The sequence below is a fragment of the Mixophyes fleayi genome, chromosome 4, assembly GCF_038048845.1.
Source record: "Mixophyes fleayi isolate aMixFle1 chromosome 4, aMixFle1.hap1, whole genome shotgun sequence".
NCBI lineage: Eukaryota > Metazoa > Chordata > Amphibia > Anura > Limnodynastidae > Mixophyes > Mixophyes fleayi.
In genome coordinates this window covers 128,640,942-128,668,550 of record NC_134405.1, presented here as the reverse complement: position 1 = coordinate 128,668,550, position 27,609 = coordinate 128,640,942, and the positions used below count along the sequence as shown (strand labels likewise).

The 27,609-nt window shown below is 39.0% G+C and overlaps 1 protein-coding gene across 4 annotated transcripts in view; it reads left to right on the top strand.

The window, feature by feature from the left end:
- CSNK1G1 (casein kinase 1 gamma 1) overlaps positions 1-27,609 on the top strand; it is a 76,184-nt gene that overhangs the window by 21,003 nt on the left and 27,572 nt on the right. For all 4 annotated transcript variants that reach the window (XM_075208217.1, XM_075208219.1, XM_075208218.1 and 1 more), the window contains exons 2-6: positions 15,310-15,714; positions 19,152-19,192; positions 21,119-21,188; positions 25,031-25,182; positions 25,668-25,902. In XM_075208217.1, the coding sequence (XP_075064318.1) occupies positions 15,534-15,714; positions 19,152-19,192; positions 21,119-21,188; positions 25,031-25,182; positions 25,668-25,902 (679 nt within the window). In that variant the 5' untranslated portion in view covers positions 15,310-15,533. The remainder of the gene's footprint in view (positions 1-15,309; positions 15,715-19,151; positions 19,193-21,118; positions 21,189-25,030; positions 25,183-25,667; positions 25,903-27,609) is intronic.

Sequence of the window (27,609 nt, the reverse complement as noted above, 5' to 3'; positions counted from 1 at the left end):
TGCTTTCTTGATTGACAAATTGAAATGGCTAAATACAAAGTTGTATGTGTTTGTTTTTTGTTATATATTCTCTGAAATTTTGTGCCCCATATACCAGTCATTGTATTTATTTTCTGTTTTATTTTGAGGGACAAAGTTTATAGTATTGTTTGCAAATACAGATGTAGCATGCTACAAATGGTTTCTTAATAATGGTTGATTATGGCACTGTTCCATAGCCCATGTAGTAGCATTTCTTGAGGTGTAATCTTAAAAGCTAAACACCAAACCAAACTGGTGAGTTTTGCGTGCAGTACCATGGCAAACCCCATAGTTGTCTGGAATCACTGTCAAAAAATTAAATCATGAGCACCATAGACTGCTGCCCATTATACATAGACTCCTTAATACCCCTTGTTTTCTACTATTAAATAAAAAAATAAAATCTTTTATTTGCGTCTTGTCTTGGTCTCGTATGGGCCACATGGGGGAAAAAAACCCAACTCTCAATGAAAGGCAGCTAGTAACTGATTGCAGCTGGAATTCACTGATGGACAATTACAAGGGGCCAGCATGAGGAAATGGTTGGTTTATGGTTGGCGGTGAAGAGGAGTCCTAGCTTTAATCATGTTGTTGTTTGTAGTGTGCTGGTGATGCTTTTAATTAAAAAATGTGTGTGTATATATATATATATATATATATATATATTTTTTTTTTTGTGTGTGCGCTTCAGGGTTAACCATATTCCCTTCCTATTTGGTCTACGGTAGATGAAGGCGAGTAGAGGTTTTATTATAAAATTAATAAAGAGGTGAACAAGGTTTTTTTTTTTGTTTTTGTTTTTTTTTAACAGTTCTTTTTTTAAATGACTGTATTTGAATTGTATGCAAAAATTGTATGTTTGCATTTATCTTAAATTTCTGTATGTATAAATCTATTCCACATTATAATATGCATTCCGCTTAGCTACAAGGCGCCATAGTAGGGGTTGGTCACCCATGTTTGTAGGCAGTGCTGTGCTTGAGGATTTGCTCCATTTTTTTTTTTTTTTTTTTTTTTTTTTTTTTTTTTTTTTTTGATCCGCTGGTGTGAGCGAGTCTCTGGACACTGTCACTAAGCCAGTCAGTCAGTGATGCGCTTGAGTCACTGCTGCAGAGATGAGCTCAACAGCTGATGGGCAGAGACAGAATTCTGATCAGAGGAAGTAGAACAGAGAGATGAAAGAGCAGACAGATAAATGACTGAACCGCTAGAAGATGAAATGAGTGGGAGAGAATTGAGATGTATGAGAACGGGTACAAATGGGAAATTAAGAAGGGTAATTAGTGCTGATGGAGAGATAATAGAAAGGGACAAGATATGTATATGATTCTATTGAGAGTGATAGTGTGGAGTGCAGGAAGATAGGTGAATGAGAAAATTATAGCCGTAGAGTACAGGAGAAAGGAAAAGATAGACCAGTCCATAAATAAAATGTAGTCCAATATTTGGACTATTTGACATGTTAATACTGTATATTAGGTATGTTACATAGCCAGTGTATTTACTGAAAATGTGCGGTTTCTTTTTCAGTAAAGGAATGTGAATGGTTACAGTACAGTCATGTAATATTAATGAGGATCAGTCAGGAGATGGGAAGGTAAAAATGGTTGCATTGATTGTGGACTGTACACACGGTTGCCTTGTTTTCACTCTAACTCCTCCTACTGCCCTTCTCCCTCCACTCTGCTTACTTTCTGCAGGGTGCAGTGTTTTGTTCCAGCTAGCGAGTTCATGCTGAGCTTTCTGCTCCTGTAACAATGTTCCTCCTCCCCTACATTCATGTGGGGAAGATAATTGCTTCACACCCACTCCTATAGCTTTTCCAGCTTTCCTCTATGTGGTAATGAACACAGGACATAATTTCACTATCTTGCAGCTGTGAAGATGCAGTCACATCTAGCAAGAACTATAGAGCAGATAACAGTATAACAAGCTTTACACAAAAATATACCTGTGTTTATACTGGATGTAACCGGATTCGCTGCTTAGATCATTGATTGCACAATACATTAGTGTTTGTCAACAGACTGACCTCACCCATCTTGTATCATAATACCAGCTTAAGGAAGTAAAGAGATAAAGGCATTTTAACTTAAATGACCACTAAACTTAAATTCAAGTCTTGGATAAAAAATAGACTTTAATCTCATTCTTTCTGTCTGTTCACATTTGCTGTGCAGTTGAGTGCAAGATCACTTTCTCTATTAGCCACTTCCTGGCTAAGGGCTTGTATGAAATTTTTTTTTTTTTTTTTTTTTTAATAACCCTTATTGGTCACCTCAATGCCACATATTTTTGGGCAAACCTTGTACACCACACACTTGACACTGTTATATGTTATCTTTTTGTATATTTGCATTGTGAAAGTCAATAGTCTAAGATTATGTTCATGAGATGTAAAACCACTAGTGCTTTGCCCTACATTCATCTGAAGATAGATGCATCATTAATAAACCTTTTAACATGGCGGTCACTGATGAGGACTGAACGGCCATATGGTCTAGAAATAGATTCATCTGCACCCATGGTTCATACTGTGTTTTTAATTAGTTATTAGGTTTTCTTGTTTGGTTTTTCTAAAGTAAATTGTATGTTAGGTCTAGCAGTCCATTCAATGAGCTTTAGTCCCTACAAAAGTTAATTTAAATGGTTTCATTTGAATAACTTTTTGTACTTCAATAAATACTATAAAGGTACATTTTATTCTTCAGGGGGCCTTATTTCTACTCAAATTTACGTTAATGAATGGGATCTACTGCTTGAATTGGTAAAGTGCTTGCATAATATATTAGAACTATTTCCCAGTGAGTAGCAAAACAACCATGTATACTAACTAATGACATTGAGCTATTTTACTGTGAATAAAAGCTGGATATATGTATGCACAAATAAAGTTTGGATTTGTTTTCCAAATAACACAGTGCTGTGGGTTGTGTGACAGATCTTCATCTCTATGCATCTGACCTTTTACATTTGAAAAGTTGCCAAGTTAAAAAAGTGAAAATGCATTTATCCACTCACCATAATCTACCAGTATAAGCTAACCGGCCCCTACGTGAGCTGGTTATGTAGTTGCTCGTGTATGGCTGTCTTTACAACTTTGACTGTATTATCCCTTGTGTTCTTGTGCCTGCCTTTTATGTTAGTTTTTGGCGATATACTCAACTTTATTCTTAAGAAAATCACAGAAGTGAAATCCCATGACCTGCCACAGGATTTTAGAAGGTCTTTTTCTATATCTTCCTCCAGGCAGCACTTTAAGGAAGTTATCCTGCAGGCAGACAGTGCCTTAAACAGCAATGGGTAATATTTCTAAGCTGTTTTCATCCCTTCAGGGATTAGGAAGGATGATGACCAAGTTCCCACTGACTTGGGGTTTGTGCAACCTCTAGCAGCTGGATCTTAAAGTTATGATGCTTAGTGTTGTAAGTTCACAGCTTGATCTGAGCGGTAGAAGACATTATTGACAAGGGATACAAAAAAGAATTTATTGAAATACCCAGGATGAATGTTTTTGTGTGTTTAAATAAATTTTGGAGCCCAGACTCCCTAGTACAGCTGGATGCGTTTCATATCAATTTACAGATATTGATTGAACAGCATGTCACCCCTTTAGTTCCTGCGAATCAAAGACATGGGGACTAAACCTTTCTGAATAGAACCAGTGACCTGTTTTCCATGCACTAGAGAGAAGATTTTATCATGGCCATCCTGTAAATCTATGGTCATCTCCACATCCCGGTGGCAGTGTACCATCATGGTGTCCTGCAGTTTTTCAATCACAGGGAGAGTCTTCTATAATGGTACGTTTTGGACTTAGACATTCTCCATGTTCGACAGCCTTCCATGGGCAAGATGGCATATGAGGAAACTTCAGCTGGAAATACTCCAGTCGGTGGGATGGCAGTCCACAGTCCTTGGAGCGAAGTGTCAAATTTTAGGAGTCTATACTAGATGCATCAGGGACAAGTTTTGGTCTTCCTAGATAGATCTGAAGACAGGAGGGCAAAACACAAATTTGCACCCATTTTGCAGAAGATCAGTAGAGAAGCCACAGAGATATCTGTCCTTCCATGGTTTTCAGTCTCATGGAAAATGCTTCTAGAAAATGCCTCTATTATTAGGAATAGATCTTCTGGGTCAGAGATTGACTGACTGATCACCGGAAGTCAGACTCCTCTCATTGATGCGTCTGTGGAGATTGAGCAGTGTGTTGCTCAAACACAATATCCGACACGGTGACATTGTCCCAGGCCAGAAAGCATTTATTTTGCTCGTTATTACAGGATCTGAAAGAGATTAATTCTTTAGTGCAAAACTAATGGGAATTCCCAAGTTCTTTAGAGCAGTTTTATCAACCCACTGCTTGTGCTATGGTCTCTAAGTGCAAATAACTGTTTTTTTTGCCTAATGTACAACATACTATTTAATAAAGCAAACCATATAACATAGTATCTAGTGTTATGTCTGCTTAAAAGTATACTGAGCAGATTAGGGGCTAGATTTACTAAGCTGCGGGTTTGAAAAAGTGGGAATGTTGCCAATAGCAACCAATCAGATTCTTGACTGAAACAGAGACTACAACTGCCAAATAGTGATTTCTCAGCACTTTAACTTACAGTAACCAAATGAAATCCAAGACATGACTGGGAATTTGCAAAAAATTATCATTTCTATTTTGTATATTGTTTGATTGTGAATGCTTTAACTAGATAAGTAAAGGGCCATAGCTTAGGTTATTTATTTATTTTAATTTAAAAAAAAACAAACAAAACCCATCTGCATTCTGATGCTAGTGAGTAGTTTCCGGATTTCTACAGGTAGTATACAGACATTTTGGGCCTCGTACTCCTGACCTCAATTTGTAACTCCAGTGCAATGTGTTTAACTGGGTATTGAAATTGAAACTTCTGTTCAAATGACCCATACCCATTCTCCTTTTAGGAGTATTGCAATAGCTCCTCTTTTTTGTTTATTTAATTTCTTTGTGCTATATTTAAACATACATATCTGGAGTTGAGCCAGTTGGTGAAATCTAGGCAACCTCCTAAATGCAAGTGAAACAGTTGCATGTCAAATGCTTCATTGGGTATAAAGAACACGGCTGACTGGTTATTGGTTATGCATTTTATGGTGACCAGTGTCCCTCACTTTCACTGGCTTAAGGTATACGTTGCATGTGCTGAACACTGCACAGGACAGCACATTAAATCACCCATGTGTACGTGTGCTTAAATGTGGGCAGTATTTAGTGCAGTCTTACTGGAAACCCTCGGATCAGTATTCCCAAATTAACTTCAACACTTCACCCCCCACCCCCTTTTATTTAGCTATAGCAATAGTAGTGTTGACGCTTTTGTGTTGAAGCATCAATGCTTGTTTCTCAATCCTTCCAAGCTGTAGAGAGAACCTAACTGTTTGCTATAGAAGATCATATGTAGGGTACAGGCAGCAATGCTAGTTTAGGGGTAGTGTCACAATGATCATTTTTTTTTTTTGTTTTATTAATAGGAAAAAAAACAAAAGATAACTACTGTGTGGGTCTGGCCTTATTTATCCAGTACTATAATTTTATTACAGTTCAACTACAAATCAGCTTATTGGCTTGCTTTGCATATCTTTATAAAGGTGGTTATAAAGAATACATTTGACTGTTGTTGTTTTTTTTTTGTTTGTTTTTTTTATTCTTATGTATGCAAAGTATTTAATTTTCTTCCCAAGTGATCTGACATCTGTGCTGTTGAATTCATTGAATGTGTATATGGGATCTGCCTTCAAATCTCCCAATCTTGCTTCATATGAGCTCATTTATTTTTCTGAACTTTAAAATAACTTCTATTCAAATGCTGTAAGCTACTTTTACTACTGCTATGTTGACAAATAGGGGTGTTGTGATTTTCTCTGTGTTCCAATATGTGTATCTCAGTTTCAGCTTATCACTCAATGCTGCCTTTTGATGATCTGAGTTTCCATTCTATGGTGTGTATAGACTGAACCTAAGTGGAGAAAGAGTAGGGTGCAGCATATTGTGATGTCAGACTGCACACATTGTCCGCTATTGGGGTAGGAATCTCCACTCATTTTTTCTCGCATCTTTGTGTGCGTTGAAAAATCAGCAGAGATTTCAGCCCCAACAGTGGCGCTATGTGTCTCTGTGGACTGTTCCAGAGACACACAGCACTGAATTAAATCTCCCCTTTAGTGTCCGTTTAATCCAGGGTAAGATCCATAGATCCATGCAGCTCAGCCTTTTATGGATTGTAGTATCAAATACCTTAAGTGTACCTTGTGAACGTTCCACCTAGAGTGGTCATGAAATTTAACTAAAGCATGTATTGCAGCACCTGTTACCGGCCAGGATACACAATAAAAAAACCTCAAAAATCCAGTGGCTCCCGGTACCCAGCATCTTCCTTACTCCCTGTTTCCTTATCACTGAATGTTGGGTGTGACGTCATCACACCTGACATTCAGTGAGGAGCTGCACAGAGAGGAGCTGGAAGAAAGAAGGCCAAATAAGGTAAGTAAAGGAATAAAGGGGAAATAGTAATAGGAAACAGCAATGGAGCGAAAAAGAAAGAAGGGAGCAGTGTAGTGATTTTTGTGCATATTATTTTGTTAGATCTTATTCCTTTTAATGATAGCTGTAAATTGTTCTTTGACAGAAATTGAACAAAAAATAAATATAAAAATATTCTTTTCCCTTGGATTTATGCGCATTATTTGCAAAACATCTTAAGTATTTCTGTCCTGACCTAAATACTTATAAAACAGGACTGCTCAGTAATTATTTTGGAATGGTGCCTTAAAAAAAATTATGGAGACCCTAAGGGTGCTGAGAGCTGAAAAAGTTTGGGAACCACTGGTGTATTGATGAAAGCACTAATGAAAGCCAAAAGAATAGCATAAATTTAGAATATAGTAATATGTATAGTGGATGAAGTCCTCTAACTCCCTGTTCACATCTATGAACTGCAAATGGAATAAAACTCCATGTTGGCTCTTTTTAGTGTGCTGAATGAACTGTACCTGGTTTCAACGTGTTGATCTAGCAGTAGTGGTGTCCCAGTCAGGCTGGTTTGCTACTATTGGAGGAATGCACTCGCAGTATAAACCCGTATATTTTCCTTTCCAGTACTACTTTTTGTCATTCCTGAACTTCCCCTTCAGTGCAAGATAACTCCCATGTAAGTTCAACTGAAAGCCTACAACATTTTCTTTCACGGGTAATTCAGTTTCAAAGATCTAACATTAATTGTACAGCCTAAGTACAATGTGCAGTTATCACATGCTTTTATTGAGTTTGGAACAAATAGGAATAATTTGGAACAAAGTTCCAGTTGCACAGCAATTTTGATTTGGTTGTCATTAATGTCGAGGAAAAACACCAGTTGTCAATGGTGTAAGTGATCAGAATGGCTTTTATTATATATCACAGCATGATATCCTCTTGTATTTCAAGAGTGCTTCCCTCAGTATGCATACACAGCAGGTTTTATGCATTAGAAATAATTTGTTTACTTACCTATTACACATGTGCAGTACATAACAAACTTTAGCCAAAGGAGTTTAAGAAGGTTCTTTGGGAATTTAGTAAACTTTCCTAAAGAGGTGAGTTTAAGAATATGCTTAAAGGTTTGAAGCCTAGGGAGAAAGAGGTCAACATTTTGGAGAGGTTTGAACTAAGAATTGATTTAACAACTATACTGTTCACTTTAGAAACAAACTGAATGCTGTTTTTACGTTTTGGATCTACATTTTATTCATTACACACACAACTGTCTGAACAGACTGCAACAATACATTACACACGTTGAGCTACAGCTACCATCCATAAGTGTTAAAGGGATCCCGAAAGCCTAATTTGTGTGGGCTGTGCATAGTAATGCCCGCTCTGCTATAAGAGATAAACAACTTGTTTAAATTTAGATTCAGATTTCAACCGTGGGGTTGTGGGACTAACATGATAGACAGATAATTACAAAGTGCTTTAAACACCTCTAATGCACCTAAAGAGTCATTTGTGTTTGAACAGTATGTGCGAATGGCATACAGCAAAGTATATGGGAAAAACAGTTTGTTCTTTCCATGAATAAATTGCAAATCACAGAAAATCTTACATTATTCTTTTGAAAGAAAGTTAAATGTCAATCCTGTTACAAGACACTTTCTTACCTAGGTATATACTTACTGACCTTCAGGCTGATATTTGTTCAGCCACTTTCCCCCACTGTTGCATGAGGTGATTTGTACAAGCTAAACTACTCCAACTTCAAGCACAATTGCTACATGTACTCCCTGAGGTTCTTCATATATATCATTTTATTGAAATGTAAGTGTGCAGAAGCATACTGTATACAGGTGGTATGAGGAGAGCAATGTGCTTTAGCTTCTACATTTGACATTGGCATTTTAACTAGCGTATTCCTTGTATCCTTTTCTGAAGTGGGGTTTTCGTGATCCCTGGTGGTGGATTGTGACTATAAACTGATAATGGCACTTATTTCAGTTAGTGGACATGTATTTTTTTTTTTTTTGTACTGCTGCTTCAGTTTCTTTGTATTTTCAAATGTTTTATCATTGATATTATAGTTTTGTTTTTTTTTAAAAATGTTTTATCAGTATTTTGGAAATGATTGGTACAGCTATAGAACAGTTCATGTTTTGTACATCTGGTTGCTTGCTGTGTTTTATGCAAGGTATTTCTATTGTCTTTGATTTGGTTGCTGTACTAGCTGACTGTCTTCCCCAGTTTGTGATGAGGCCAAATGGCTAGGACTCCCAAAAGCCGCTACCTTTTTATATTGTGGTTATTTAAATGGGGGTATTTATGTTATGTCTTTGCTGTGATAATAGTCTAATGATAGCAACTAGCAAACCTTACAGTGACCATAAAATGTGTTGTACAGTCCATGGAACTCCAAGATGACTTCAATTGTCATTATAATGTAATAGTGATTCCTTTATGCACACACTTAAACAACAAAATCGCATTTATACCTTTGCACACCTCACCACACACCACAATAAAGCTCAGCTTTAGTCTTCACTGCAGGTCATGTAACTCCTCCTTAATGAACTGTGGTTGTACTGTTGTGAGCTACTCACTGGCCCCTTGCTGTGTGAGAGAAGGGATATCACTGAGTGGTTATAGACATACATTCAGCTTTGGCCTATAATAAATGTTTTCATGCTACAGGGGCCTGCGAGTAGTAAACAGAGCATAGTGCAGCATCTACACCCAGCATGGGTTGTACAGTGACCAGTAGCAAACAGCTACCATGGAGAGGCTCTAGGGGAGGGAACTAAACTGCATAGCCAGTGCATTTTGAATGTGTCATTTATATAGAGATTTACACAAACCTAATGGCCACAGCACAAACAAATTTAACGGTGAGTGTATCTGTACAGTTTGTGGGGTTCTTTTTCTGTAATTTTTCTAGTACCAAAACTAATATGTTCAATCTGCCTACCCTTGAAACCAACACACAACACATGCAAATCCAGATTTCTTTGGTTTCATCAAAGCATGGATGATTTATTATTTATTTATTTTTTAGTCTCACACTATTGTAACACTTGCTGACCCATTTTCACTCAATCATAATTTTATCTCGTGTGCAAAATGGTGTTTAACTTTATTAAAACCGCTTTAAAAATGGGGGGTGTGTGTGGGCATTTAGACTGTAAGCTCTATTAGGGCAGGGACTAATGTGAGTGAGTTCTCTGTACAGCGCTGCGGAATTAGTGGCGCTATATAAATTATGATGCGTCTCAGTAATATATGCATCATTTGTATGTTGATCATGTTCAGAATTGATTTTATGGTTTGTATTCCTCTACCCTGCCCTTCAGAACATTTGTAACAATCATGTAAAAGTTGGTGTAGTACCAGCCCCCTGTTGTAAATTACCAGTTTAAACAAAGTAAAATAGAATTTCAGGAACTCCAGGATGTGTATATTGCATGTATGGTTTCTTGTTAATTTGATCTTTCGAGCAATCTTCTTCTCCGCTAAGAATACATTTGCTTACATTCTGGCTATATGCTATACATGACAATTTATTTATAACCCTTAAATATAGATTATTAAAGGGTCAAAGCAGAAAAGAAATGTCTTTTCTATAATCTACAACTTGTTAGAATATTTAAATCTGTAAAAATCTAATAGGTCATCAACAATTCAGTGTTAGAGTTGTACCTCTGGTATTATTCCCAGAATGCACTCCTTGGTTTGTCATATTTAGGTGTATTTTCTCAGAATAGAGGGCTGTACATAATGTACTTGTGAAATAATGCACACTTAAGAGTGCAAAGGGATTAAAACCTATGGAGACATGAGAACATGCAGAGTTTAGGGAGATCTAGTACTTCATTCTTGCTGCAAGCTATTACTTGAAAGCCTTTTCGTTGAGCATACAAAACATAGTATATGTGCCACTCTACACAATAGGATGAAGGTAATTTGAGGATCACTTGATTGCAGTTCAATACAGCACAGTAGGTTAATAAAATATTTCTGTTAAGGTGGCTATTTCTTCAGTGGTTGGAGAGAGAAATTGTGCATGTAAAAGTTGATTACAATACAGGAACATAACAAATGGAGTTTATGGTCTGCTTATCAGAAATTAGTCTACTAGGAATCAAGGGAAGTGTTGCAAAAAGCACAAGTGCATCTTTTGAGTAATGCACAAGGGAATCAACAGTGGGGACAACTTGTGTGCGTAATATATTCTACTGCCAATAAGTATAATGTTAAAGTAAGGTAAGATTACAGGTTGATTATTCATGATGGAGAGTAGTATTCACCTTCTGTGGTTAAATAGACAGGGCTTGAATACCTTCTGTCAGCAGATGTGTGTAAACCTGAAGGGCAAAAAGGTGCATGACCTCTTCATTAACTTTTTAAGTGTTGGAGTGTGTGAGTAAGGGCTCTCTCCTAAATAATATTGCTGCTACTAAAGGTTATGCTCAGTTCCTGTGAGACTCTCCTATACCTGCTGTATTTTAGTCATCTACAGATAAGACCCTACACTCTAATATATACCTCCTGGTGGTCCTCTTTTGAGTCAACACTAACCAGCAATCCTATGCTAAAGTAAGGATTCAGAAGGACCTTGTCGGAATAACCAGAAAAGCACTATTGCTGCAGTTACACCACTCTAGGAGCAAGCAGTTTCAAGTGGTGGTGATTGCGGCTATTCTACTGCAACTGGGGGCACCATGTTGGTGCGCAGAGTTGGTGAATGCCTGACAATAGTAGGAGTGGTCAGTAGCTTATAGTCAGTAATGAGCTGTTACACACACACACACACACACACACACACACACGCACGCACACACACACACACACACGCACGCACACAGTTTAGCTCTCAACGATTTACTAGCATTTTCTTTACACTATGAGTTCTAGGCTGGAGAGAGAGATTTTATTATATATGTGCAGTTTTTGTATTGTTGCTCAGGGGGAAACAGGTCATCAGTGAACTGGTTGTGGTTAGGTGCAGGGTTGGGACAGTCATCCAGGAAACATTAACCAGGGTGGTGGTTTCCCAGATGCAAGTTCTTTTGATCTGTGGAATCATTCAGCAGCCAGCAGGGGTGAGTTCCGCAGTTATTTATAGCAACAGAAAAGGGAGGAATAATGACGATCTAGCAAGGCTGGAGGGTGGAAGGCGTTCATATATGCAAGTGAAAGCTGAGATTTTCACACCCCTTCTACCTGTCAAAACTGCTGTCTTAACCTATATAATATACACATTATATTATAGTTATTAGAGAACCCTTTTGATGGCTCTGACCTGAGGGAAATATATATATATATATATATATATATATATATATATATATATATATATTTAAAAATTTTGTACTGCGAGCTGAAATCCAGCGAGTAAATTACCGTATTAACGGTATTTACGCGCAGGATTACCGTATTAACGGTAATATTCTTTGAGCGCCGTCAATTGAATACCCCCCTCTGTCTTTATATTAAACAAAACAAGAAAAGAAAAAAGTAAACATTAGGATTATTATTCGTAAGATTTCCTGACCATATGCAGCTGCTTTTTGCACCCTTTGAGGATAAAATAACCCATAAAGGGAAACGTTCTTATGTTTTTAAGTTTAGTGTGTTTTTTGTTCTTTTGGTTGGCAGTATATAAAGAATGATCTGTTTTGTTGAAGCAAAGTGTGAACAACCTTGCTAAAATGATATTCTGAGGTGGTCTTGCACCATTACAAGTATAGCACCTAAACAACTGCTACTACTGTATATCAGAAAATTCAATATACTGCATTTAGTCCCTTTTATTAAAGGATATTGTTTAAGGGGTATATTTGTCAAAGAGCATATTTATTTGTGACTTGGAATAGCACTGTAAAGAAGACAGGCTTGGACAAATGCCAGAGCTTCTTAAAAATTACTGCGGACGCATTAAATCTTGAGAAGGCAATGGATCCACATCTCCTTTTTAAAAAATTTTGCTGCCTCCTAGATGTGACTGACTGACTGGTTCATATTATTGAGTCTTCCCCCTACTTTTGGCTACTTGTTATATCCTTTTTCAGAACATTTATTTAATGCAGTCTGACAAGAGGTCAGAGTACAAGACATGTTCTGAACTCTTCATTGCTGCAAAGTGTACTAAATACCATGTGTGTGTTTGTAAGTGCTGCAGACAATATCAAAATTGGAAGAAAGTGAAACAAACCCTGGTCAAAAAGTATACAGTCATGACCAAAAGTTTTGAGGTTGACAAAAATATTGGTTTTCACAAAGTTTGCTGCTTCAGTGTTTTTTTAGACCTTTTTGTCAGATGTTGCTATGCTATACTGAAGTAAAATTACAAGCATTTCATAAGTGTCAAAGGCTTTTATTGACAATTACGTTAAGTTGATGCAAATATTGACCCGGCATGCTGTCAATCAACTTCTGGGCCACATACTGACTGATGACCACCCATTCTTGACTAATCAATGCTTGGAGTTTGTCAGAATTTGTGGGTTTTTGTTTGTCCACCTGCCTCTTGAGGATTGACCATAAATTCTCAATGGGATTAAGGTCTGGGAATTTTCTTGGCTATTGGCCCAAAATTTCGATGTTTTGATCCCTGAGCCACTTAGTTATCACTTTTGCCTTATGGCAAGGTGCTCCATCATACTGGTAAAGGCATTGTCACCAAACTGTTCTTGGATGGTTGGGAGAAGTTGCTCTTGGAGGATGTTCTGGGTGATGGTTGTAGCAGCTGCAGCTAGTGACTATGGCTGATTCCTCCTGACCAAAGAACAACCGGGGAACGGATTAGAGTGTTAGCCTTTACTTGTAGGTCACGTGCGGATAATGGATAACTAGAAGTTTGCCTTTAAAGATCCACCCAGATCTTATATCCTTGTGTATAGTTAGGACTGCACCCTTTTTTTTTCTTTAGTGGGTTATATAGTGCCTAAATCATTTTATTGTGAAGGACTACTCAGTGGGAGGAGTACCTGTGACAGGATGGACCGCCTATGCCACCCTGTCTGTTGTTGCTGGGAACCGGCTGGACTTACTTTGCCACCGTTCCCTTTCGTTATCCAAAAAGTGCCCTCTTGCCGCAGTAGGAGGGGCTTACACGAGCTGTCACCACTGGACTCCTTACCGGCATCCAGTACCTGGTTTCTTCTGGGTCACTGACACTGCTAGCGTGTCTCGTTGCTGGTGTACCTGGCTGGTAACTCCGGACCTCTTACTATGGATCCGGGTTGCTGTGAATGGATCCCTTCTGGCCTATCACACTAACCAGGGCTGCTGGGTAGCGGCAGAGCATTAGTACTGGAATAGCTTGGGTCCAAACCGCAGAGACAGCCGGAAAACGGATTCGATTTTAGGGTTTTATCTGTAGATCACAGGAAAACAGCAATATTGAAGATGATTCCAAGGAGGTCTTTGAAGCAAGATGGTTTATTTGCTCACACACACTGGTGGAAGGTTCCAGTGTGATCAGGTCAGATGACAATTCAGAAGAACAAGATACCTGCTCACAGAGCTCCTCTTTTATACAGTTCAGAAATAGTCTATTTTTAGAAACCGGATATACTCTATTGACACAAACATGGAATTACATGCATTTCAAGGCTAACAAAATTCACACTTATCTATGAAATTCACTCTGGCAAAAAGACACACAGTAACGACCCCCTGCTGGGCCTTTGGCCAGAGCAGGCATGACACTTCATCACAAAACTTCATTAGCCATTCCTGCTATCAGACTTCCTTCCACATAGGTCTAATTGGAGGTTCCCACTAGCAACCTTACAAATCCTAAACAATGACACATCCATACTAAATACATCCCAATACACACAAGACCTCCATCCACAAAGGCCTATTGTATCAGATATATGCATCAGAAATAAGGCATATCCTTTAGTATTCAGGAAATACCAGTTTCTAGCCTGGTCTCAGAAATAACAATTTCCTATATCACAATATACACAATATCAAAAATACTGGCATTGCCATACATAAATAAGTGCCCCGTGCTATTCGCTTTAAATAAATTTTTACCAAAAGTTATTTAATAATCCAGTCACAGTACCATTTTTAGCTCTTTTTATACAGAGAACTCATTCACATCCGTCCCTGTCACATTTGAGCTTGCAGTCTACATTCCCTAACACACACACACACACACACACATCAATTTGATAGCAGCCAATTAGCCTATTATGTTTTTGGAGTGCGGGAGGAATCCCACGCAAACACATGAATGATAGGAAACTTCTGCAGAAGATAAATGGATTATAGGAAGGGTAAGCTGTGCAGGCCGTCTCTAACTAGTCAGTGTCAAGAATAGTTTTGTACATTACTACCTGTTTAGGCTAGGGAAATATAAAGGGTAATTAAAATAAGAAAAGGCTTGGTATCCTTTTAATACTATATTGTATTTGGGGTTTTTGTGTTTTTTTTGTTTTTGCTCTGTCAGTACTCAGACAGGAATCTGCATTATGCAACTGGTGAAAGAAGGGGTGGTGGTGCACCCCCTCATAGCTACTGATTTATAAAGTGGGAGTGATGGTTGTCAAAAACGGAACAACCCTTTGTAATCCTAGAATGTGAATTTGATGTCTTCCATTCCAAATGCTAAGTTTGTGGATGTATGATTGTCATGAAGGTTTAACCTGACACTTCCAAATTGCCTATTTTGTCAATGTCTGTTTTTCTTTAATGTGTTTTTATAGATTTACGTTTTATTATTATTCTCTAATGTTCATTTTATCCTAACTTTTCCATTTCTTCCTCAGAAACCTACACAAAGCGTGCAATGGGAAGCCTCCATCATGAAGTTGTTGAATGTCTTTGAGATCGTACCTTGGCAGCTCTGCCTGGTGATGTGAGCTATTCTTTTGGCCCCTGAGGATACACGGCTTGATTATTTTCAAGCCCCTTTTTTTTTTGTGGCTACTTGGATTGGGAGTCCCCTAGCATCTGCTGGGATTCCGAGGCCTAGCTCTTATGGTATAGGAACATGGACCATAGTAACAGGGAGAAGGATGACAGGCCCCGAGCAGCTAAAGCTTTGCCAGTGCGGACTGGTCATAGCTCTCGGCCGTCCAGCTCGACCACCTCCTCAGGGGTCCTTATGGTGGGACCCAACTTCAGGGTGGGAAAGAAGATTGGCTGTGGAAACTTTGGAGAACTACGGTTAGGTAAGGTCATGTAAATCTTGATTTGGTGTGTGGGGTGATGAAGTAGCTCTGTAAGCTTTTAAAAAGCATTGTGCAACAGGAAAGCATATACTGAAATGAATGTTCCAGTCCAAATTATAGCCATCTCTAATTAATTGGAAAATAGTGTTTGTTAGAATATAGGTTTTTTTCCCCTAGGTCTTAAAAGCTGGTTTACAAATGTGTGTTTGCAATGTAGTGGTGTGATATAAGGTGGACATACATTCCTCAGACCCAGGTAATTTATTCTAGCTACTCCCATAGTCTAAATGTTTCTCTTTAAATAAAACAAATGAGTACAAATAAGTAGTGCAAATTATTCTGTTTAATTCAGAGCATTTGTTATATTCCTAATTAAAATTGGTACAGGGGGTCTAGTGGGAATGGGCTGTAACAATCAGATCCTTTGAATGCTTGTGTCTTTGAACTCTTGACATCACCTGTGCTTCCATGTTTAGGCAAGTTTGGAGGTGTTAGGTCAGCGTGTGGGTAGCCAAGCATCTACTTAATAAAGGCTCATAATAATTTGGGCCCTTTCTTAAATATTTTCTTGCACATAATTTCAAATAACTAGCTGCACAACGTACTGCCAAAGAGATCACACCCTCCAAATGCAGTGGTTAGTGTAACTTAGTTGGCACCCTGATGTTGATTGTGAGCAGAGGATTTGGTCCCTGCTTATTTCACCCAGAAGGGATTACTTGTTTTGTACATAATTACTGGCTGCTCTCTATCAACATATTTTGTATGGTAGTGTTTCCAAAGAACTGCATACAATCGTTAGATGTGTGCAAAATAAACTGTTCCCAACTACGGTAATTAATTGCAGCATTCAAGTTATACCAATCCAGAAGTGTATTTATAAACAATGTTCACTAATTTTAGAAAGTGTTTTTCTTTTTTATGAGCAAAAAACAGTGAGTAACTTGCTGAATAAAGCTTATTTGTATTTGTTTTTGTACTTATTTACCAGTATGCTATAGGCCACATAATGCATGATTTTACATCAAATAATGCTGTATTACCTATTATTAGTTCGCAGGATTACGAACCTTGCTTGAAAGATTATCAAAATTGATCAACTTTTAATCACAATATTTGCTATAACAATCACAGTAATTTTTAATAAATGCCGAACAGTCTAAATATGCAGCTTGTTGCCATTATTGGACCATTTGGAGTTTATTAAAAGTTCTTTAATATTAAAGCCAGTTTTAACAGTGAGCTCCCAGACCCTGTATTGATCAGCAACACTTGAATTAACTAGCATTTTCTAAAGATACTTATATATTCTAGCACTGTATAGTTTGTAAGAGGTACAAACATTGTCATGAAGAACCAGAAGGGTGAAGAGGGCTGCCGTACTTGTGAGAGCTCACTTTCATCACAAGGAATATGTGAGGGTTAGGTGGTGGGCAGACTTGCTGAAGGTTGGGTGATTTGCAAATGTTGGATGGTGGACTTAATTTAATTGGGGCCTAAACAGTTTATAATAGGGTGAACTTGATGGATGTTTTGCCTCTAATCTAACTATATAAAGCAGTGTGTGTTCAGTGACCTCCTAAAGAAGTGTTCCGCTATAACTGTACTTTGGTGGCTGTCCTTTCCATGTGATTCCACAATTTTTTTTTCTATTTAACAGGGTCCCAACACTTGCATTTAGTTTGAGATAATCCAACACAGAGACTTTAAATTAAAGTTCTAGAGCTCCAGTGTTGGATCTACCCTGCAATGGATAGAGCAGAGGCAGGAGGCCACTACATAGACATAAATTGTATTTGTTAAAAAAAGCTGTATGAATTCCTGTTGCCATTGAATCTTTCACATATAGCCTGATGACCAGATCTTGCCCCCCTTTCCTCTCCACCTGGAGAGCTGGCTGGTTATTTTCAGTATCCAATAGGACCAGTCCTCATCAGTTACATCACTATGGCTATATACAGTGGTGTCCAATATAGAGAGCAGGGCAGAGCTTTGTTTGCCCCTGCTTGCTACATTGAAGACTAATAGAGATTTTCCACAACACCATGCAGGCTCTGAAGTAACGACTAGCTGTTGTGTTTGACTTTCATCATACAGTGTCTCCTTCTACACCCCTAGCAGAAGGGAGAAAACAAAGTGTTAGGCAGCCACTTTTGTTACATTGGCAGGATGACATCATGTCACACAGAATATAAAACAGGAAGTGTTTGGTATTTTCTATGCTCTTAATGCTTGTTGGCATAAACCATAAATTCTTCCACTGGTTTGTCAAATACAATGAAAGTCTCCACTTCAGTCTCCAGGTAGGTTTCCCAAGTGGCAGAAATAAAAAATTGAGAAGGCAAAGTACTATGAATGTTTTCAAAATGTTTGCTTAAACTAAATGCTGACAAAACTGAGGTACTTGATATTTGACAAAAGGCAGTGGCGGATCCAGGTGGTGGTGGAGGGGGGATCGGGGCATGCTCCCTGCGGCTGCATACTATGTGCAGGTCAGTGTCACATGTCGGCAGATAGACAGGCAGTCTGAGAACCCTGCCCGACCACTCTGATTGTGTTTTTAACAGAGGGGCCGGTCAGCATACTCTGACTGCCTGTCTGTGCTGACAGTGACACTGACCAGCACATGGTGTGCAGCCGCTGGGAGCCCATGCTGAGAATTTAAAATAGCGGGTGGGGCCTAATCACGCCTCTCCCGTCCCCCCACCCCTCCCCCAACACTATACTACAACTTGCACAGAAAATATACAGAAGTGAAATCATTGGTAAAATGCTGTTATGTTTATATAAACTCTTAACTGTTATTCCCTGTGACCTGCAAAGGTCTGACCTGATGAAGGGCCTGTGCTGTAGTAGTGCAAATACCGTGAGTACTACTTGCAGCCTGGGTATTCTAAATAACTGGTTTGTAAGAGCAAAATATGAACTTATCTATTATTTAATGATCTAAATGTGGGACTATTGTGATGCTACAAGACAGATTTTTGCATCTGGTCTCAAATAACATGATTTAACATTTCCTACTGCATTTGAATGCACTTTCCTCTGATTTTAGCACTACCTTTTCCCACATTTTGTTTTTAGTTTTTTTTGTTTCTGCATGGAAAGGCAAACATTTGAAGATATTTTAACATATTACATTCTGGAGCAAATTTTTCAACAGATTTGTGTGTTTTTTTGTTTTTTGTTTTTTTTTAATTTTACTTGAAGTATAGTCTTTTAGATTCTTCCATCATTTTACACTTTTGGTGCAATTCACTGACTTGCGACTTGTCCCTTTTTACAAAGCTAATAGGCGAGGTAAAAAAAAATCATGAACCACTCATTCACCAAATTTTAAGAGCCAGCAGGGTCTTTTAAGAAGGATGGAAAGATGGGCATCAATTGATATCAAGATTGTTAATTTCTAACCTAAATTTGTTTTAATTCCCCTCTAGGCAAGAATCTTTATACAAATGAATATGTGGCAATTAAACTGGTGAGTATGCACCCGTCCTACTAGGTTTGCATGTGCACACTTCTCACAGGATTACATTTGTCTTCAGCTTCCTGAACAGAACCCATGCTTCCTTCCTTTTCTTGCTGTTAACCATGTGTGAAAAATAGGACTGGCTTCCTGGTTCAAGATGTCAAGGTTCAATGCAGTGTGAATAGTCTTTATTAAACTGTTAATTTTTCCAAGCCTATATTCCAAAGTATCAGAATCGTATCACAATTGATATCTTTAGTACGTCTAGTCATGAAAGAAATATTTTTGTAGTTGGGGAGTCTCTTTAGGGAGACCCTGCAGGCAACGTTCACTGCCAGACGCATAAATGGCTGACCGTTCTGCTGTTTTAACTGCAAGTACGTAAAGAGGACCTAATTTACAGTTAGATGTAACTCCATCTAGAAAGTGCAATTTTGCAAAACCATGCTGTACTGCAGGGGGTTGGGGGCAGATCTAAAACATGTGGACTGATTTAGATATCGGAGAGGGTCGTATCCTAGTTTAATTCTAAATCGATGTAAAAATAAAGTTACTTGGTATTTGTGTGCTACATGCAAAGCAGCCAGTATTTTCCCTCCAAACAAAAACAATTGCTTTTCCACTCCAAGTGAGTCCCTGAATATTAGTCTTCAATGGATTCTCCTGACAGAAATTCCATGACCCCAACCCTCTGACTTCCTCAATTCTTCTTATTGATGATGATAATATATTTTAATATATCTGGCAGGCTGATCACCTATTTGGGCTTTCTGCAGATATAGCTCTACTACCAGCCTGCATGGAAACGGGACTGCAGATTTGTTTCCATTGCACATGTCAGAGCTAGCTTCCACTGTAATGTGCATTAGAACTGCATGGAATTGTGGTGCTTTAGACCCATCTAATGCTTTCCATGTTTAGGAGCATGCAGCAAATCATTGCGTAGTGTTCGGTTTCACACTCTGCAAGTGCAAATACTGAGTGTAAATTTGAGGGCGTTGGGAATATGGGAGAACTTTAAATTTGTCAGGTGAAACCCTTTTAACAGACCTTTCGTGTGTGTATTTGTGCATGTTTAGAAGATGCCCTTTAAGCTATGAAGTAAGTTCTAGCTAAACGATGGTGATAAAATATGTAAATGCATAAAGCTGTCAAAATATAGGAAACCCCACCCACGTCTGACAAACAGCCCAACTTACTGGTAACACTCTACAAGGAGGTCTTAACTCTGCTTTCTTTACCTGACTTTGGACTTCCTCCTTCTCCTTTTATCAGCAGAAATGAAGGAAAACAAGTTTGTAAAGAGCAAGAGGTTCTTGTAGGTAATAAATTATAGCAAATACCAACACAGATTTTTTTTTTTTTATTTTTTTTTTTGTACAATCTAATAATAAAAATGTTTTGGAGTTTACATTTCAGTTTGCTAGTGTGTTAGTGGTCATACCACTGAAGTTTCTTCTGTTGATGCATGAATTAAAAAGTTTATTGGGGGTGTGAGCATTCATACTCGGCTTGTATAAAATAGGCTGACCAGTAACATTAAAGAGCAAGGTTGTGTAGGACTTGTGGGTCCATCGGTGATACTGGCGGGTGTAGCAAATGGCACTCACAAGATAAGTGTTTTTGTTTTTTCATCATTAACTCCTTCAATGCCACCCTTATAGGTAGGGGTGGCGTTCCTTAAGTGACTCATACATATGCCAAACTCTCACTGAGTGTGTGGTTAAATAGAACGGATCCGGCACTATTCTTATGGGGTCTATTTGTTATGATTTAAAGGCTTGACTGCCCCCACACAGCCTTATAGCGGCCATCATACACGCATCCTCTCTGCCAGTGTAAATAGGCACTGGATAGTTGCTGATGATTGGAATGGGTGGTCTTTGGGGCACATGATATGATCAAATTAAATAAACAATCCAAATATTTTTGCAGGAACCAATTAAATCTCGTGCTCCTCAACTTCATCTGGAATATCGGTTTTACAAGCAACTTGGGACTACAGGTACACGACCTCTTAATGCATTGCAGTATTTCAAAATTTTTCGATTCTTCATTAACATAGCAGGAATGTAATGCATGTAGCATCACAGGTATGTTTGGAAAGCAAGAAATATTAACTTCCATGTTTTTCTCTCAATAACATCACAAAAAAAAATAAAGAATACCCCAATCTACAAAAACTCTCCCCACCCTGATACCACAACTACGAGAGGAGGGATTTAAACTTTTTTTCATTTTTACAGGGAGCCACAGCTATCCACCTGTATGTATCCAGTATGGGAGAATTGTTTGTTCCTCCCACAAATTCCATACTGCTCTCAACTTAACCATGGAGTATTCAAGTTTTTGTTTTTTAATAAATGATCTTGGATAGTCAAGGTTATGTGACCGTCAACTAGAGACCATCAACATAGCAGTTTAAAGAATGTAGGAGACTGACACCCTTTCCCTAACCAATAGGTTTGTCAATATCCCAAAGCCAAGTTGCACTTAAGCCTAAAATGAATAAGGAACTCTATTTTCATCAAAAGAAAGGACAATGTATGGCACTTCCATCAAGTATGGATATTGTCACCAACTTACTCGCTATGTGGAAGTAACGAGGGGAGGCAACAAAGTAAAAATGGTGGACTAGATCAAATGTAGTCTTGGTATACAGTGTAGAAAGTTTAATATACAATAACATATGTAGTTAGTCTTCTGATGGACTTGTACATTTCATTCTGTTCAATAATTGGGAGATTGTGGCTCAATTCTTTCTTCAAGGTCCTCCTGAAAAGCCTGAATCTTGATTGGTGTGGTCAAGAAATCATATAAAGAGGCTATGGAGGCCTTTCACTCAGATTGAGCCTACATCTAGACTTTTAAGTCTGTGCTATGGGGTGTGAACATCTAAAATGTTTTGGCATTGGTATCCTACTAGATTTGGAGGGACATCATGCTCTAAATATAATTACCATTTATATAGCGGCATACATACTTTGTAGTGCTTTACAATGGGGAACAGACAGGGAAATAGAACAAGAGTTGGTATTAAGACACACAGCAATAAGAGTGCTCTGTGCGCAATTCTATGCTCTATAGATAAAACAGCATTTGATACATAAGGTTAAATGACACATTTTTTATTATGATGATTAGGATTATACTCTCCTTTGGGCGCCACATGTGGTTTACAGGACTATACAGAGGACAAATAACAAGACAGTACATGGTGTAATGGTACAATACAGTAAACAAATAACACTACAACTCTCAATAGCCTGGAAGGGTAATGGGGTGTACTTTACTGCATTTCAGTGCAACCAGATAGCAATGGGAAAATGTGCTTTGTGGGGCTCTATGACTTTAGGGGTACTGTTTACCTTCATGTTGTCCACACAGAGATAGCGGGTAAGCAGCTTCAGTTGACTGGTGGGCTTATGATTTGCTCAGTTTTTTAAAGATTGAGTTTGAGGTGGCGCAAGGGCATGAAGTTGGAATAATAGAGAGTCATGCAGCAATACGGGCCAACAAAAATGGTGAAAGATCGGGAGAGGATAGATAGATTTGGGTTCCATCCTCAGAGGATTCTGAAATCCAATGGAGCTCTTTAGTTTTCCAAAAGAAATGTTATAGATGGAGGACCAAGCATTGTGATATTTCATCCAATAGCGGAAGCGAAGAAGAGGTGGATCCAGCGAAACAAACACTAAAGAAGTTATTTGAAAAATAGGATGAGAACCAGGATAGGACAGTGTCTTGAAGACCTAGGAAATGTAGCGTTTGTATGAGGAGAGTCGTGAACAGTGTCAAATGCAGCCGAGAGAATTAGAAGAGAGTAATGGCCTTTAGATTTAACAGTGCAGTCTCTGGAGTGTTTGGCACAGAGCCTGACTAAACCAGGTCCAATAGGTTGTGTGAGGGAGGAAAGCATGTAAGGTGAGTTAAATCTTGCAAGAAGTTCGGAGTGGTATGGCGGGTGAGAGATGGGACAGTAATCTGTGAGTTTTGCTCAGTTTGTATCAAAATAAGATTAATTACAGCCAGGGCCAGATTAAGGGGATGGAGGCCCCTGGGCTAAGGGGGCCTCCATTCCCCCGTGAGGGTGCCCCTGACCGATCAATAATGCTGCTGAGCACTTTCAAGGGTCCTCTGGATGCCCGAGGCCCCTGGGCTGTAGCCCAGTTATCCCTAGGGTTAATCCAGCCCTAATTACAGCATGCTTGAATACTGATGGGAAGTTGCCAGCAGGAAGAGAGATTACAGATGCTAAGGCTGGGTTTATCACAGGAGACTGTAAACTGATCTGTGAGGGTATAGGGTCAACGGGACAGGTGGCAGAGTGGGTCGTAGAACAGTGGGAGATACAGAATGATGGCCGTAGGATGCAGGACAGGTGAGGTAAGCAAAAGTACAGATATATGAAGCGGTTACACAAATCGGTATGCGTGAAACTGTAGGGGCCCGCAGAATGTAGCAAAAGATATGAGAACAGACAGAAGACTTGAGACAATAGGTAGAGCGCTTATTATTGTCTAGTTTAATAAACGCCACCAAAAAGTGTTCTTTTTTGTGTGGAGTTGGTCTGAGGTTATTTAGGTTTTGTTCGGTCACAAACCTCCTTGGTGACTTATTCTGATGTCTTTAAATTTTGCCGTAGTGAGTGCATTATGATATATCTTCTGTTTTATGAAGGTGTTTTTTTGTTTTTTTTTTTAATGGTTACATATGAAAGTATGCCTACTTGTTAGTGTGGGTATTGGTGGGTTCATATTGCACTGCTTCATGGAAATGCATTCAGTCATTCATATTTAATTAAAGAATGTAAACAGAAGATAATTTGATCTCTGCATACATTATGTATCTTCAGCACATTATGCTGCCCTCTGGTGTTCATGAAAGGTACAGAGGGTATCCTCAGCAAAAATTTAAACAAACTTATAGTGCTGCTTCATTGATTGGCTTTTGATTAAAATATTGCTGGAGTGTGTGGATATGTACAAGTAAAAAGAACAGCAGCACCCTAACAATATAGCTAAACATTTATAAATGTATTCCAGTTATTTGCCAGCCTATTCAAAGCTTAGAACCAGATACATTTTATATCACACCTTTCACAATTCAAAGTGACACTTTGTAATTCTAGGAGGTATATAAATACCTGTATAGTACAAAATGACCAGTGGAAGTTAATAGGACTAGAGCATTTTTAAATCTAGCATGTGCTCGTATAGATGTGTTGTGTGACTTTATCATCATCATCATCATCACCATTTATTTATATGGCGCCACTAATTCCGCAGCGCTGTACAGAGAACTCACTCACATCAGTCCCTGCCCCATTGGGGCTTAGTCTAAATTCCCTAACACAGACAGACAGGGAGAGACAGCCTAGGGCCAATTTTAATAGCAGCCAATTAACCTATTAGTATGATTTTGGAGTGTGGGAGGAAACCGGAGCGCCCGGAGGAAACCCACGCAAACATGGGGAGAACATACAAACTCTACACAGATAAGGCCATGGTCGGGAATTGAACTCATGACTCCAGCGCTGTGAGGCAGAAGTGCTAACCACAAAGCCACTGTGCTTTGTTTTATCATGTGCGTTGTCAGTAAGTCGCACTAATTATAACACCTACCTACATGGTAATAGACAAACTAGCTTGAGCCCATACTCCAGGGCTGAAAAGACCATTTTAATTTTCCACCTTATTGTCCATCTTCCACAGAAAATAATGAAGTACCATTTGACATGAAGCAAAATACCTCATAACCAAAAAATAAGTTTTGGTCTAACAAATAAGAGTGATTGGTTCTTGTTTTTTCCATTGTTTCTTATTTACTGATATTTTTTTGTTACAGCTGATGGGCTTCCCCAGGTCTTCTACTTTGGTCCATGTGGAAAGTACAATGCCATGGTACTCGAGCTCCTAGGTCCAAGTTTAGAAGACTTGTTTGACCTGTGTGATCGGACTTTCACCTTGAAGACTGTGCTAATGATAGCAATTCAGCTGGTGAGTAGGGTTCCTTTATCGCCACGCCACTGATTTGTTCTTGAAGAAATAATGCAGGAACTGCTTTTCCATATGATGTGCCCTTCCCCATTATAAAGTCCAATTGACACATCTAGGTGCTCATTAACTTATTATTGTTTATCCTTTAAAGCTAATCTGTTGATATGCCTGTGCGTTAGACTTGTGGTGGTTGGTTGTTGCACTATATATCAAATATAATATATTTTATTGCTGAACTAGAACTCATGATTTGTGGTTTAAGCAACAAGGCTTGTTGCAGAACTGTTTTCCCTGCTCTGTTTTGTGGTTTACTATAATTTGCTATATGATTAGCATTGTAATAAAATGAATCTATGCAAGGACACAATTGAGACTTTTAAAGTATGCTACCAGCTCTTCTAAAACATTGTAACACTATAACTAATCTGCAAACTTCAAGCTAATTGGAATTCTTTTTAATTGCCTTGTCTTTTTAAAACCTGCAGATTTCAAGGATGGAATATGTTCATTCCAAGAACCTAATTTACAGAGACGTCAAGCCAGAGAACTTCTTAATTGGTCGACAAGGGAATAAGAAGGAGCATGTCATTCACATCATTGACTTTGGACTGGCTAAGGAATATATAGACCCGGAAACCAAAAAGCACATACCTTACCGGGAACACAAGAGCCTGACTGGAACGGCCAGATACATGTCTATAAACACCCACCTAGGGAAAGGTTTGCAATATTTTTTTATTCTATAAAATGCATTTAATGTGCAGGAGAAAAAAAAATGTTGCACCTACACATCATTTGTGTCTTTGGAATCACCTCCATGGAGGTTTTGTTATAGAAAGAACATAAAATACTATGGACAACTTATTCTGGGTTTTTTTTTTGTTTTTGTTTTTTTCCCCCTAGGTTTCTAGATTTAATTTTTTTAACTCATAATTTTTATTGTATAAACACATGTTACAATAAACATGAATGAAACATTAAGGATACAAATATCAACCAGTGTCACTTTCAGTAGTAAAAGTGTGATTTGCAGTAAGCAGGGTAACTATGTAAAGAGGGGTAGATCAAGCTATGGAAATTAAGGGGGGGAGGGTATGGTTGTAGGATATGGTAAACATGAAGGAGTGTGGACCCCTACGGGAAGGGGACAGTCAGAACTGTATTATGGGACTTGGGGAAAATAATAGGCCCAGGATCATGCGAGGGGATTACTACTACTTAGAGGTTGATGAAGTGGGAACACTAGAGAGAGAGAGCCAGGGATCCCAGACTTGGTGGAATTTGTCGTCTTTATCTCGCAGGAGGGAGGTAATTTTCTCCATATTGGCAATGAACCAGACATATGATCTTGGAGAAGAGACGTGATTGGGGGGGGGGGGGTTCTGCATGCTTCCATAACTTGGCTATCAGACATTTAGCAGCCGCCAAAACATGGAAAGCTAGTTTCACTGAGTGAACATCGCGGTCTTGTATAGGCTAGCAGAGAAGGAAGGACCACGGTTCCTTCTTGATAGGGCATTGGAAGAAGGGGAGGAGAAGAGACCCGCATCCTTGTCCCAGAAAGAGGATATGACCGGACATGACCACCATGTATGTGAGAGTGCCTCAATGGCTGCAGTTTCACCAGCAAGCAGGAGAAGTAGACAGATACATCCTTGCGAGTCTGAGAGGTGTGAGATACCATCTATAGTAAATCTTCTATGCGTTTTCTTTAATGTAAATGTGGAGCTAGAGACCACATTCAATCTGATGGTTTCCCAGTAGTCCTCTTCTGGGGGGAGGGCCCAGGTCCCTCCCCCAATCTCTCGCGTGCATTTCCAGGGGTCCGCATATCCTCCAGAAGGAGGTTTTAAAAGGGAGGAAATCATACCTCTCCGCAGTGGGGAAGAGAGGCAGAGCGTTTCAAATGGGTAGGTGAGATGAGGTGGGTTGCCCGACAGGAGAGATTGAAGAAAATGCCTAACCTGCAGATATTGATAGAGGCGGGTGAAAGTCTGGGACCTTGGAGCAGGGTATGTCAAAATGGATGGGCTTTCCCTGTACTAGAAGGTTTCTGGCAAAACAGATGCCTGCTGTTGTCCATGTCCGAGAAAAAGGCAGCGACATAACTGGAGGAAAGGTGGGTTTATGCCACAGGGGTGTGATGGGCAGAGGGTTGGGGGGGACAGAAAGATAATGCTTACAAGTCTCCCAGGTCTGGGCAGTAAAATCCAAGGTAGGAAAACATTTAATCAGTCATACTAGGAAATGGAGGCATTACCCAGAGACCAGATAGACAGCTTCTAAGTCTGCCCACGGGTGAGAATCGGGAGAAACAAATGAGGGCACCACTGAACTAAGGTGGGCAGCCCAGTAGTAAGCCTTGAGGTCGGGGAAGCCCCTGCCTCCACGGCTCGTAGGTTGTTTTTTTTTAAGGAACGCTAGTCA